General features: G+C 32.1%; 1 protein-coding gene across 1 annotated transcript in view; it reads left to right on the top strand.

The window, feature by feature from the left end:
• The window catches only part of LOC111086100 (synaptogenesis protein syg-2-like), an 82,206-nt gene extending 69,487 nt beyond the window's left edge, over window positions 1-12,719 (top strand). Inside the window, exons 5-8 of the mRNA XM_022387638.1 lie at window positions 488-710; window positions 4,030-4,163; window positions 7,518-7,743; window positions 9,389-12,719. Coding sequence (XP_022243346.1) covers window positions 488-710; window positions 4,030-4,163; window positions 7,518-7,743; window positions 9,389-9,489 — 684 coding nt within the window. The 3' untranslated portion in view covers window positions 9,490-12,719. The remainder of the gene's footprint in view (window positions 1-487; window positions 711-4,029; window positions 4,164-7,517; window positions 7,744-9,388) is intronic.
• The last annotated feature ends 1,818 nt before the right edge of the window (window positions 12,720-14,537 follow it).

Here is a 14,537-nt window from a genome sequence, read left to right as displayed (position 1 = left end):
TAACTTATTCGATTTACTGATTTAATGCTATAATAATTTAACTGTTAACGAGTTTCTATATATTTTTTCCTTTAATCACAAGTATGTTCTGAATATACCTAATACTTTCGTAAAAAACTAATTAATATATTTAAACTTGACCTATAAGTTACGAATTTTCAAACTATTATGTTTTTTATTTTTGTTGTTGTTGTTAAGAATATAACTATTCTTATGGTTACCATAAATTTTTGAAGGTATACACAAAACAACATTGATAAGAAAATAAGAAGAATTATTAAAATCAAATATCTCAATGAAGGCGTAACACGCTTATACTGAAAGTGTGGCCACTCTCAGACCGGCATTTAAATGTGCCATTTTAATTACGCAATTTCAGCTGTTCAAGATATGACTACAATTTGAGAGTGTTCTTTAAAGTTTGCATGTCTTAACATAATAACAACTACTCATAAATCTTTCATTATATTCTTTAAATAAATTCTAGGCACTGCAAGAATACGTGACAGCGTTCCCCAATGTTGAAGACTCTGATGGCTTAGTCAGTTCTGTATCAAGCTTAAGTTTTGAAGTTACTCCCGAGCTTTTTGCGAATGATGTATTTAGTCTTAGGTGTTCTTCAATTGTTGCACAAAAATACTCCTTGAGCAGTGAAAAATTAATTATTGGACGGACTGGCACTCCAGAATCACCTTCTAGTCCATATCCAGGTAAATATTTAGGCCTAACACAGCACAGACTTAGCATTTTTCCACGCTCATGTGAATATTTTTATTATTCATTATTTACTCCAAATTCAGGTAAATATTTCGCAAATTTACAGTTTGTTCCTTAAATATATATAAAGAGAGATATCTGAACTTGTCATTTACTCTGTGTTCAGGTTAGTGTTCTCAAATTTACTAATTTACTAAAGGTTTATAATGAGAGCAATATTTCCCAGCTCATCGTTTAGTCCATGCTTAAGTAAATGCTCTCTAGATTTATCATTTAGTCCACACTTATGAAAATATCTTATGAATTTGCTGTTGAGGTATATTCTGATAAATGTTTCTCAAATTACCATTAAGGTCACAACCCTAACTTTGTACTTCTCACAACTGCTGTTTAGCCCATACCATATAAGCATTTTTGAAACTCAACCTTGAAACTCTACTGAAGTAAATGTTCCTGTTCTTATATCTTATATTATTATACTCAAGTAAATACCTTCCAGAGACACATTATAGTTCAAACTTACTCGTGTAAATGCTTCCTGAACTCATAATATAGTTCATACCTGCTCAGTTCAGCTACGTACTATCAGTACTTACCAATTTATCATCTAACCCGTACTGGAGGTAGATGCACGCTGGGTTCATCATTCTGCTTATACAAAAGTAAATATTTTACCTTTAGATTAGATATTTGTAAAATGTCACATTTCCTCTAACCCACAAGTGTTATTATTAATAATTTCTGAACATAACTAATCGAGAGTTATATATTTGAACTAAAGTGTTTTGAAATAAAATTTACAATATTATAACCAAAGTGTCTAAAACCCTTGGAGCACGCGATATGGTCCACCCAACCTCCGCAGTAAACTTCAATAAGTATAGATAGGGAGAGTAATATTACAGGCTGCCTAAATTGTACATTTAACATACAAAAGAGTCTCAATGCTTGTTAGATCTTTATGTACTGTGCCATTTAATGGTATAGGGTAACTTGAAAGCACAATATCTAAAAATGTTGTCAGAGCATGATAAACATTCATTAGTTAGAACTGCAAAAACTTAATACTGTAATTGATATTTGCAACTAATTCATGGTAACTTTGTTGCAAATAACGTAAACAAACATGAAGAGCACCGTTTGTCAGGACCTAAGGCAAATTGAATTACACAATTGCGAGTACTTTGAAAAAACTGAAATTTACAAAACAAGTCAATTTGCTTTTATAGCAGAATAATGTTTCCAACCATAAAACATGCACGACCTAAATTGATTAGAAAGTAATATCATTAACGTCTTTGAATAGAACGTCCAGAACTTAGAACCTAATCCTTTAGAAAAATTTTGAGACAATCGTAAAGAAACAATTTGTAAAGTTAGACCATACCTTTCAGTTGTCACCAACTGGACAAATCTGGGAACAGCAATCGAGACCAAGTACCTGTCAGGACTTAATCGAATGCATTTCTCGCAAAATAACAGGAACTATTCAAGTCATAGATGGTGCAGTACCTTATTAGGGTAGTGATTACTAGTACCCCCGTTTTAATGACTACTTCTGGCTAACTACTGTATAGTATTTTGTGCTTAACCCATAAATACTATGAAGTCTTCTGAAATTTGGCTTTATATTATTGTTACTTAGAGTATTGGAAATAATTGTGGACATGACGTAGTAAAAGTGGTATGAAAGGCAAATACTGCGAGGATTCCACTTCTTTATCGCGTGAAGTTGAGCTGCAGAATACTATAGCCACGTTATTAAAGTTTACACTGTGACTGGTCGTTATCTTACAACTCGGGAAGTTCCAACTTCAGTATAAAGCCTATAAAAATATAAACTGTCATACTATGCCCAGCACTGAAATACCACATGATTAGTGTTTCAAATCGAAGTTTTGGCTGGTCAAGAATGCTCATTGCAAAATATAGCGCCAAGATTTCATGTTTCGGTAAACGTTGTATACAAGGCATGACGAGTGCACATGAAAATAGCACTTTTAAAGTCGAGATGGAAAACTGAAGTTATTCGAAAGTTATGTTAAGTATGTTTTTTTTAAAGATAGACGATGGTCGAGTAAAAATCTTGCTAAAGACTGTTACCTTGAAAACATTAAGATATGCATGAGCAAGAATTGATCTGAATGGATAAGCAGCTGCTCGAATAGTGCTGCGAAGAAGTAACAAGCCAAACAGTGAAATGAACAAAGCTGGACACTTGTGCTCTTTACAAATAAAACCAATTTCGAGTTGCTGGCAACAGTCAATAAGAGTTTGTTCAACGGAGTAGAATGGTACCTTAGTCATTGTACAATATCTGCAATGAACCATATAGCGAAAGATCGCCAGAACAAATTTGGGACTACATATCAATCAACGGTGTCGGTAATTTACACAAAACTGATGGCGCCTTGACTGTTTACAAGCGCAAGAAGATTCTTATCTATCTTGCCATAACCGTAAAGAATATTATACACCAGGAAGGAATTTATCTTCCAATAATACAATGATCCCATGCACACAGCAAATGTGGTAAAACGACATTTTGAGGATAAAGAAGGCGATTGAACACATGCAATAATGACTCGGCCTGCACAAAGCCTTGATATTAACATTCCTATTATGTATGGGCTTATGTGAAAACTGAGAAGGTCAAACGACGACCAAACAACTGGGCTGAATTTTGTGTTCTAATATCGGGCATTTGGAACAATATTACACAAACATAATAAACTGATAACCTGTACTGAAGCATACAAACAACGTGTAATGTTCTGCGAGAAAAAGGCTCACGTAAAAAATACTTGTGTATTGTATATTGTATATACACGTTTATTGTATAACTTACTCGCTTTTCTTTTGTATTTTCTGTGATAATGTTTTGTACCATTCATGTAATCAACATCTAGTTACCATCGTTCATTGTTTATTACTCCTGATCTGTATCACTGCTGTATTTCAATGATTATTTCCATTACTATGGTCTTTCTGTGTAATTTGTTTTTAGCTATAGTTTGTATTGCAACTAATCTAAGATAGTATTTCAAAATTAGGGAAAATATAACTAAATATTTCATTTTTTGTGACAAGATTTTTAATACATGTTTTGTGTCTTGCGCTCTAAATATATCTATGCGCCGCAACTGAAAGAAGAAATATCATAGGGAAAGCAATTCGAAGTTTTTAAATTTAATATCCATATTTTAACCTCCTTATATTGTTTTTATTTGGAAATATGATGATTTATATATTTTGACTGCATTATGACTCACAGGATTAATTTTCATTCATAATAATCTCTGTTAATTTCAGCGTCTGGCACAGGTGGGCCAATGATCATTGGTGGTCACTCTTCATACAGGGTTGGAGATACAGTGAACATTAACTGCACTTCTGCCAGGTCGAAACCACCGGCTGAATTGCAATGGTTTGTCAATGAAATAAAGGTGAATAAAACTAATAATGTCAGTAATATAAAATATTAGCCTTCGTATTCAATCAGACAGCGCCTTAGATCGACAAACATCGATTACTGATTTCTAAAATATAAACCAAGTGATCGTTTTTGGATTACGTTGAATATTAATGGTAAAAAAATAATGTCCGAAGATTTAAATCTGAAGTTACAAACAGTAACGTGAGAAAGAGAGTATGATTACCTCTAATATATTTTTCTTTCCTCTGGTGTACATTTGGCAAGTTTCACAGTATTTTATTTTCAAATATTCATTGTGTAAAGCATTTAATATCATATCCTGAATTTATCAAGATCATAAGACACCGAAGTACAAGAAAACTAACAATGTAAGTAGTTTGTTATAACACTGTCACGTTACCATCAAGAAATAACAAATTAGAGATTTCATCTAGAATTTCACAAGAGTGGCCTAGCGGTTAACGTGCCAGACTATAAACCTGATGGTCCTTGGTTCGCGTCACGTTCTTGCAAAATCGTGCTCTGTACTTTGAATCTGTGGTTGCATTGTAAGAATAACGGTCAAGTCTTAATATTATATTAAAGTAGTCTTAGAGTTGACAATGGGTGCTATTGACTGGTCATTCTCTAGTCCATCAGCTCAAAATCTGGGATGTTGGGTTTTGCACGAATTTTCGAAACAAACAAAACCTTCACAGGAATGAAATAATCCAAGAAGCTTTTTCGACACTTCATCTTAGAATCTTATTTTGATTTTATTTTCTGAACTACCTGTGATGTGAGACTCGCCATAAAGTAATTATTTTTATAAATCTTCATGTTATATTCTTGAAATATAACTGCCAAGATATATATGTATGTGTGAGCGCTTTCTTGTGTTCTTAGTTTATGATTAATCAAATGTGTGATATTCACGTATTCTATCCTACAAGTAATTTTCTTGTCTTTGTAAATATCATTCTAACAGATGCAAGTTTGACCTACCTGAGTCATACTTTTTTAAATATGTATTAATTTAATTAAAGGTGGATTAGTGGCATTGTATACATTGAATTCTCTGCTATATTGCGATGAATTGCTGATATATTTCCAGTCATCTTGTTCAAGAGTATTATTATTCAGTTTGTTTTTCTTATCATGATATGCCTTATGTCACATTTGTTTAGATTATGAAGTTGACAAAGGTGATCATGTTTGTATGTCTCTCTTTAATTTTAAATATTTTGTTTAAGAAATAAATTTTAAAGTAATTTTTGTTGATGTCGCTTTAGCATAAAACAATGCGCTATCTGTGTTGTGTCTGCTGCAAAGATCGAACCCCCATTTCTAGCGATATAAGCTCTCAAGCTAACCACTGAACCATCAGAGAACTATTTCGAACTACCCTTAAGAAGTATTGTATATTTTGTTTTGTTAGTACGAAATTGATATGAGAAAGATTCGTGAAATCGTTTTCGAAATTTCATCTATTCACGAAAGGTAGCGTGTCTTTTCCTTTTTTAAAGTCGTGAATCATGTGATATCAAAACATTTAACACAACACAGCTCATTGCAAAACACGCAAAGACAAAAGCTTTTCCATCGTTCGTGAGCTGAATGAAGTATTTGAAATCTTGGGCATGTATAGACGTCAAAAGACATGACATTTTGTCTGCAGAAAATCTTACGAATATCATTTATTATTGGAACTACAAAAAGAAGTCAGCTAAAGCTATATATATATATATATATATAAAGAAATAAAGAAATAAATTGCTTCAATACTATTAATTACATTAACTGCATTTATTGTTAATAGGCGATTAAAATCAACACTATAAAACAATAATGAATTTGATATAAAATAAGTATTAAAAAAGATTTTGGTAAAGATTCCTTTGCCAGTCCTAGTTGCCACCTTAAAGTTATAGCGTATAATGCCTGTGGTAATAGCTCCCAAATGCGTTGGGGATATTCCATCTATCAGACAAAACCCAAACGCTGATGTTAAACTAGCCAGCAGACATGGAAAATCAATTAAGGGTATGGAGTTGAATGCTTACACCCACAACATCTCAACTCCTATTGACCTTCACTGTCTGCAGCCAGTTGTGGGAAGGCAGTGTAACACCTTGAAAGTTCTTATAGTTCCTAAAGTAGAAATGAAACCACCATAAAATTTCTACTGTATAAAACGCCCAACTTCCGCCTTTACAAAAGAAATAAAATTAAAATAAATGATTTTAAGCAGAACTGCAAACCCTACCTTAATAGTTCATACAAACCAAACATCCTCCATTTCTCTTAAAAAATTATTCAAGTATAACACGGGAAAGCCAGTCTTTCCGTCTCGGTATACTGAATAAAATTATAATTTGAGATTTAGTTACTTAAAAGTAGCTAACGACTTCTAATGATACAAAAGGTATTTTCCGTATCGAAAATTTATATTTTAAAATATGTTAATATTTATTACAAAACATTGTAATTTTTTTTAATTGCCAGTATTTGTAACCACTATTTTTCAGTTTATCTATGAATAATACAACATTATTCATAAAAGAATTATCATTACTATAATATATAAAAAATATTTTCAGATGAAATATAATGATACATTTTAATATAATGTAGTTTTATTTAAGATCATTTATTTTTATTCTATTTTATTTCTTTTGTAAGAGCAGAGGTTGGGAGTTTCCAACAGTAGAAATTTTAGAGTGGTATATTTCTACTTTAAAAAAAAACTTTTAAGAACTTTTAAGGGTAGCTGCCTTCCCACAACTGGCTGCAGACAGTGAAGGTCAATAGGAGTTGAGATGTTGTGGGTGTAAGCACTCAACTCCATACCCTTAGTTGATTTTCCATCTCTGCTGGCTAGTTTAACATCAGCGTTTGGGTTTTGTCTGATAAATGGAATATCCCCAACGCATTTGGGAGCTATTACCACAGGTATTATCCGCTATAACTTTAAGGTGACAACTAGGACTGACAAAGGAATCTTTACCAAAATATTTTTAATGCTTATTTTATATGTATATATATATATATATATATATATAGTGACAACTAACTTCAATTAAGATATTTTCACGCAATACATATGTATCATTTTATCGAATTAATGACTATTTGGCTAAAAGTAATTACGCCAAATTACTATCTTCGTCATTTTGATCGTTAAAGCTTTAAATAAATTACAATTCAATGAATAAATGGAATGTTCACACTAGTACTATTGGAATACGATATATGATTGTATTTAATTAAGTAGTTGATGACGTAAAACCATTCGATGGAAGTCACGAATTAATTACTTTTCACATAATTGTATTGTTAAGTAATTGTTATGCCGTTAAGATTCAGAATTTATTAATTCTTACAGGCTCCGAAGTCCTATTTGGTAAAATATCCTTTATCTCATGACGATCAAGGATTACAAACATCTGTTTTGGGACTAAAATTTCAAGTAAACAAAGGACATTTCGAGGATGGAGAAATGCATCTGAAATGCACGGCCACTTTATCCGAAATTATGAACATGACAAGTGAAGAGCGTGTAATCGGGCATAATCACCAAAGCTCAGGACTTCATGCTTCAGAAAGTAGAGGTAAGCTAAGTGTTTGAAAACATTTTTTTCATGAAAAGTAAGAATGTTTTATAAGTAGCTACATAATTCAGAAATATCTTAAAGCCTATTTTGAAAATGATATGAATAATTTCGTGAAAACGTTGTTCAAGTTTCAAATGGCGAATTCTTAAGCTCGCCTTCACTCTTAATCACTTTTGGGACAGTGTACAATATCGTGTAGTTTACATGTTAACTATGTCGAACAAAAATAGTAATTATGCATTAAACCTTAATTATTACTAATTTTCCATTTCCTAAAGTAGATATGGACAACAGTATATCCTAAAGTCACTCCATGAATGTGTACTGTATATGGAAACTATCAATTTTATACAAATATAAAACCAATACGTTTCTGGAACACTTTAAAACCCAACAAACGATCTTTGCATAATTTATCTTACTAGTTGAAGTCCTTTTACAGAGCGTATGCTCTCGTCGCTGTATTCATAAATCATTTACATTTTGGAACCTCGTGCTGTCCACAGCAAAAAACCAAAAGATGAACGTGGATATTTATCATGTTTATAATGGCATACTTGAAAATATTTGATGTTCCACACATTAATCATTTAACTACTGCTGATTAACGAAACGTATTTTTCTTCGTAATTTGTCTCTGTTCTTCTCTAACTACTTTTGGTATCAGGAAATTGATATGAAGATACTATTAAATTTCGACTTATAGCATACCTCAGTATTCGTAGCGATTTCAATTTACTTCTAAACAACGATCTCACTGGTCTCAAGTGTAGCGAAGAAATCAGAAAAACTTGTATGTTTTATTAAACATCTTAAGTTAATAGTTATCAAGTAAAAGTAATTACAATACTGATATATTTTTTGCCATGTTGTTTGGTATTTTCAAAGAAAGATGTACACAAGATAAACTGATTGTTTGTCATATTTCTCATGGTACCTATTGGTTTGGTAATTATTTGATTCCATTATCTATTTTAATTCGGGTGCTTTAAAAGCTATATCAATTTTATAAACCTACAGACATACTCACTTTTGGCCATATACATTGAATAGTAAAAGACTGTTAAACCCTTTGAATTTTTGTTATGGATGGGCATCTTTGATAGACAGGAAACCTCGTCATCTTTTTTTCTATGTTAGTTCTTCTGTACCTATGAAAACCTCTTCTGCTCCTGGACAGGAAATCTAGAGGCAACTCTGGTGTTCCTTTATGTGTTTAAAAATGTACAGAACAACTGATTTGTCATTAACCCTTTGTTATATATAATATATTCCATCCGTTCGTTGATATTGTGCTGATGAAGTCAGGAAAGGATAATTACCATAGTTAATATCTAAGGCAAAGAGGTCATAATAACATCTATTTACAGGATGGCATTTTAAGTCAAGTTTTTCAGACATCAAGGCCAAAACAAAGAGCTTCACACATAGGGACAGACACTAAAACTAAAAGTGCAAACTACAGCTTGTGAAGTATAAATTGTGCTTTTTCAGACAGGAAGGAAAGCTCACAAAGTCGTAGTGATACACGTCTATCAGATAGTAGTTTGAATGAGTTGTGTATATATATATATATATGTGTCGATTGATTTTTAATTTGATTTTATTATCGTTTTTATTTTAAATGTTATCATATTTGCAGTGTATGACAACAGTGCTGAGACAATTGATAGCATCTTTCGGGAAGCTCCTATGATCATCGTGGTAATAGCAGTAGTAGCCATGACAAGGTATACCTCTTGAAGAAAATAAGGTGTTTGTCTTTTCCTCCAAAGTAGCACTTAGTGCTCTTGATTACATAATGGCATTGGGTTTTAATTTACCTAGATGTCTAAATGGCTTTGTGTGCAAACAAGATAGCAAGAATCGTAATTTATTGACTTTATAGAGATATTTTGATGTATATTAAAACAAACAGAAACTTTCAGTACGAAAAAGTACACGAACTCACATACACAGGTATACATTTATATGGATATATTATTCTCTGTTTTTTTTATCTGTGATCTTAATTGTAACGTAATCTTTTTCGTCTGCTCGTTTGTTGTTATCTTTGAAATATCGAAAAACTGTCCCTCCTGAAATAATCTTAAGATGTAAAGGAGAAAAAAGAAACATACATTTTCCTGCAATAGATAGCAAGACAGGTCTAATTTTGTTTACACTTCAAAAAAAAAGTTTTTTTCAGATCCTCATAAATTTTCTTACATGTATATATATAACTAGTGGTTATTTTTGTATGACTACGTTTGTTATTTTTTACATTAGCCTTTTTCATGTTCTCCTACACTTCGTATGTATCCTTTATAGAATATTGTACAGGAAAATCAAAACTTAAATGGTTGTAAACTTATTTAATTTTTGTTTTGAATTAACGGTGAACATTCCACTGATTCATATACGCCTTTGTATGAGAAATTAACATATGATTTGTCAACCTTCAACGGTTTAAAGTGGAAGTTAACATATAAACAACTAAAATTAAGCATATATTCCTTCAAATTAATGTACTATATTTAATCCTGCACACTTCAGTTTACATTTCATCAAGCTAATAATAGATTTCTATACCAAAACAACAAATGGTGGACAAAAGTTACTGTACAGTTGGCACTATTCGACTGGCACAGTTGGTATAGTTGATATTATACAGTTGGTACTGTACGGTCGGCATAGTTGGTATAGTTCATATTATACAGTTGGTACTGTACGGTCGGCACAGTTGGTATAATTGATATTATACAGTTGGTGCTGTACGGTCGACACAGTTGATATTATACAGCTGGTACTGTACGGTCGGTACAGTTGGCATAGTTGAGATTATACAGTTGGTACTGTTCAGTCGGCACAGTTAATATGGTTGGTATTATGTGGTTGATACTATTCGGTTGGTACAGTTGGAATAGTTGACATTATACAGTTGGTACTGGACGATTGGCACTGTTGGCATAGTTGATATTATACAGTTGGTACTGTACGATCGGCACAGTTAATATGGTTGGTATTATATGGTTGATACTATTCGGTTGGTACAGTTAGTATACTTGATAGTATACGGCTAGTACTAAAGGAAATATTACGAAGACAATTGAAACCAATTTATTTTTCAGAATAATAAACTATGCTCTGAATCAAACAACTGTATATTAACTTTTTCCCCCACCCTGTACAACAAAGCAGTTTGTTTTCATATATAAATATCGGAAATGAAAGACCATTTGTTTGTTCTAGCCCAACACTACATATTTAATAAAGTACTTATATTCATTAAGATAATTTCAATCAAGATATTTTTACGTGAATTGTTATATTTATCTAAATGATAACAAATTAACGGTAGATGTGGATTGGATGTTCGATTCTGAAACGGTTAATTTTTTACAAACGAGAACGTGTTTGACCAGCTTTTGTAGAATTTGGAATCCCATTCATTTCAAGTTAAAATTTCTGACCAAGCGTATATTGACAAGACTCTTAATGATTTTTTTTTAACAATTCAGTGGAATTAAACGTAATAGTTTCTACATGATTTTTTTAACAAGCCAATGTTTCCACCCCCAAACACATGACCGACTTTGCCGGAAACGAATTGCATGTTTTGTACGATTTAAAGTAACATAGTTTTTTTTACACAGAAATGAATTCAACTTTAGTTCATCTTTTATACTAATTTGATTAACGATGTTTGAAATTTTTGTATTTCGACCATAATAATTTACACTGCTCAAAAGACGGTAAGCGTATGAACAGTATTCTATTAGAGTCAAGAAGATGAATGCGATGTATACGGTGTTGAATAACGCAAAGTTACACTAAGACATGAATTACTATGACTCAAAGTCTCGAAGACGCTACTGTATAATAATCGTAGCATTACAAACAACTGATAACTGTATTATTGAACATTGTTTTGTTTTTTAACCTTTAAAACGTGTAGTTTAATATTCTAGTCTCAAGATGTGTTCAAATTTCAAACTAGTTTTAATTCTTATTGTATTAAGAAATAATCTCTATGGGCCCAGTTAAGTGTGCGCATATCTCTGTGTTGCAGATCTGTATACGTCTAATTTAAGATCATCAACTTGTCATGAAATCAGAAGTGTTTCATGAAATTAAACTTTAAAACGAGTTTATTGGTTCACTCTCAGTCAGAATTTTTATGTCTGATATACTGCATGATATTGTACATTTTGGAAATAACACACGCGAATATTGGAATGAAATAGTATATTCTCCCCGATAAAACTGTCACTGTGAGTTATAAATTCATACTTTGTGACTGTTTATATTCTGTTTTTGGAATATCTCTAACTACTACATTTAGCATTTTTTGTGAATGATTAAGCTTCATTTCAGTCTCTATCATAGAATTAAAACTTTTAGTATGATATAGAGTTTGCAGTGATGCTAGAGAGATTAGTGAAAGCTAGTGAAAGATTACAACTTGTTGCTTTTTCTGCCAGTAATTGCTTCCTGTTAAACACGCTGGCGTGGTAAATGTGTACACGACTACATTTCGTCATAATTATAGATTGAAATTGTTCTGTAAATAGCTCTGTATTCAATTGTCTTGTCTGAGTGTGTATATATATATATATATATTTATGTGTAAATGTACACGTTTGGCATAATGTCTGCAAAAATATAATTCTGTATTATCGTAAGTTGCCTTTTAAACTTATGTTTCACTGGTTTGTACATAGAAAATAAAGGATAAAAAAAAAGATTTCAGTATTTGTATTCTACAGACTGGACTGGTATGTTTTATTTTAATATGAATACAACGAATCATTTCAGATAATGATGTTTACTATGTTAAAGGTATAAGCAGAAAAAAACAACAAAACATTAAATTTTAATCCATTTTCCAAAAGTTTTTAAATATGTATTCAAATTTCAAGGAACACACTATCATTACGTTTGTACTTACTTAAATGTTGATTGAATTGATAATCATTGGTATTATTAAACAAGAGTAGATCTATCCTGAAATAAGGTAGAATATGGAAAACTTTGGTCATTCCTTAATTATTTATAGCAGAAAAGAGAGTATTTCATTACGTTATAGTGACGTCAGCAGGCATCTTAGCCTGATAATACGCAATTATAATTGTTTTAGAGATTATAGTGCTTTAGCAAAAATGAAAATTCATTTTGAGTTTGCGTTTTATTTTCTACAGCACCAAATATGATTGTTATCTACTTAAATCAAGTATAGGCATTTCTGTCTTGTGTATTATTAAAATTATAATATAGACTTCATTCTTTTTTATTAAAAAAGTGTATTAAAACTCTATCAGTAAATGCTTCTGTCATTTTTACACACACACAAACTCGACTTTACAAAAATATACATCAGTGTTAAACAAGTTCACCTTATTACTATTTATCTATTTCTAGACTAAAGTGAGTTATTCCGAATGAAAAACTTCTGGTCTTTTAAGGACTTGCAATTTTTTATTGAAAATGAAATTTTCAGTTAATTTTTTACTCTGCTTCTGACATATAAATCAAACCATTCTTAGTTTTGGGGGCAACAATGCAAATTGTAGATGGTTTGATAGGAGTTTCCACTTTGCAAGGACATATTATATTTTGTTTAAAGGTATTTCTCTCTATATTTAGAAATATATACAGCAAAACTTCCGAAACATTTTTTTCTTGCATTGAAAGAATTCAAAATTACTATTTTCTAGAAGATATAAAAATACAGCGATACAACCTTATTATCATAAACACAGAAGTTATTTTGTCCACTTTAATATCCATTCAGTAGGAGTGCAAGTGGTGTTTCAAGGTATATTTAAAAACCAGTAGGTGAAGTTACAAGACTACAATACTAGAAGGCTCAGAGAATTTATATGGCGAGGGATGGATGTCGAATTCGACCACAAGTAAAAGAGACTGGCTAGATGAAGATAAGGCAAAACTTGAGAACGACTTAGCTCAAACAAGACACGAGTACAAATGTGAGAAAATTCTAAATTAGCTTAGAACTATATTTCTAGAACTCTGGCACCCACATAATTTGACTAGACCATTAATAGAAATAGGAACGAAGGTTTTCATTACTTCTAACGCCACATATGATTGACCAACACACTCAACCAAGTATTTTATGATTGGTTCAATTAAATTGTTATTTTGAATCAATCATAGAATAATTGGTGAATAGATATAGCGGGGGAAGGGAATGAGAAAGATCTTGAAGTCATCGTTAGAAGTAGGTATTGGCTTAACTATGTTGAAATTATGTGTTTATGAGACTGTGGTGAGTGGCCCGGCATGGCCAGGTGGTTAGGGCGCTCCACTCGCAATCTGAGGGTCGCGGGTTCGAATTTCCGTCACACCAAACATGCTCGCCCTTTCAGCCGTGGGGGTGTTATAATGTGACGGTCAATCCCACTATTCGTTGCTAAAAGAGTAGCCCAAGAGTGGCGGTGAGTGGTGATGACTAGCTGCCTTCCCTCTAGTCTTACACTGCTAAATTAGGGACGGCTAGCGCAGATAGCCCTCGTGTAGCTTTGCGCGAAATTCAAAACAAACAAACAAACAAACAAATGAGACTGTGGTTAGGATTGTGTTTTCGATTATAGTTTTAGAAAATTGGTTGATGTGAAGAAAACAGGATTTTACGTGTTCAATTTCTGAATTAAGAATGCCTCGAGAATTACAAATGGTTGTAGCACTCGAAATTAAAGTTTTTGATATACCTGTTAGATGGGATGAGCTTAATTCCACAGTATTTAGAGGTCAGTGTGGGTAGCCTCTGGATAAACACTCGTGAAGAG

This window comes from Limulus polyphemus, unplaced genomic scaffold (genome assembly GCF_000517525.1).
Source record: "Limulus polyphemus unplaced genomic scaffold, Limulus_polyphemus-2.1.2 Scaffold846, whole genome shotgun sequence".
In the NCBI taxonomy this organism is placed as follows: Eukaryota; Metazoa; Arthropoda; class Merostomata; order Xiphosura; family Limulidae; genus Limulus; species Limulus polyphemus.
This window is presented reverse-complemented; position numbering and strand designations above follow the sequence as displayed.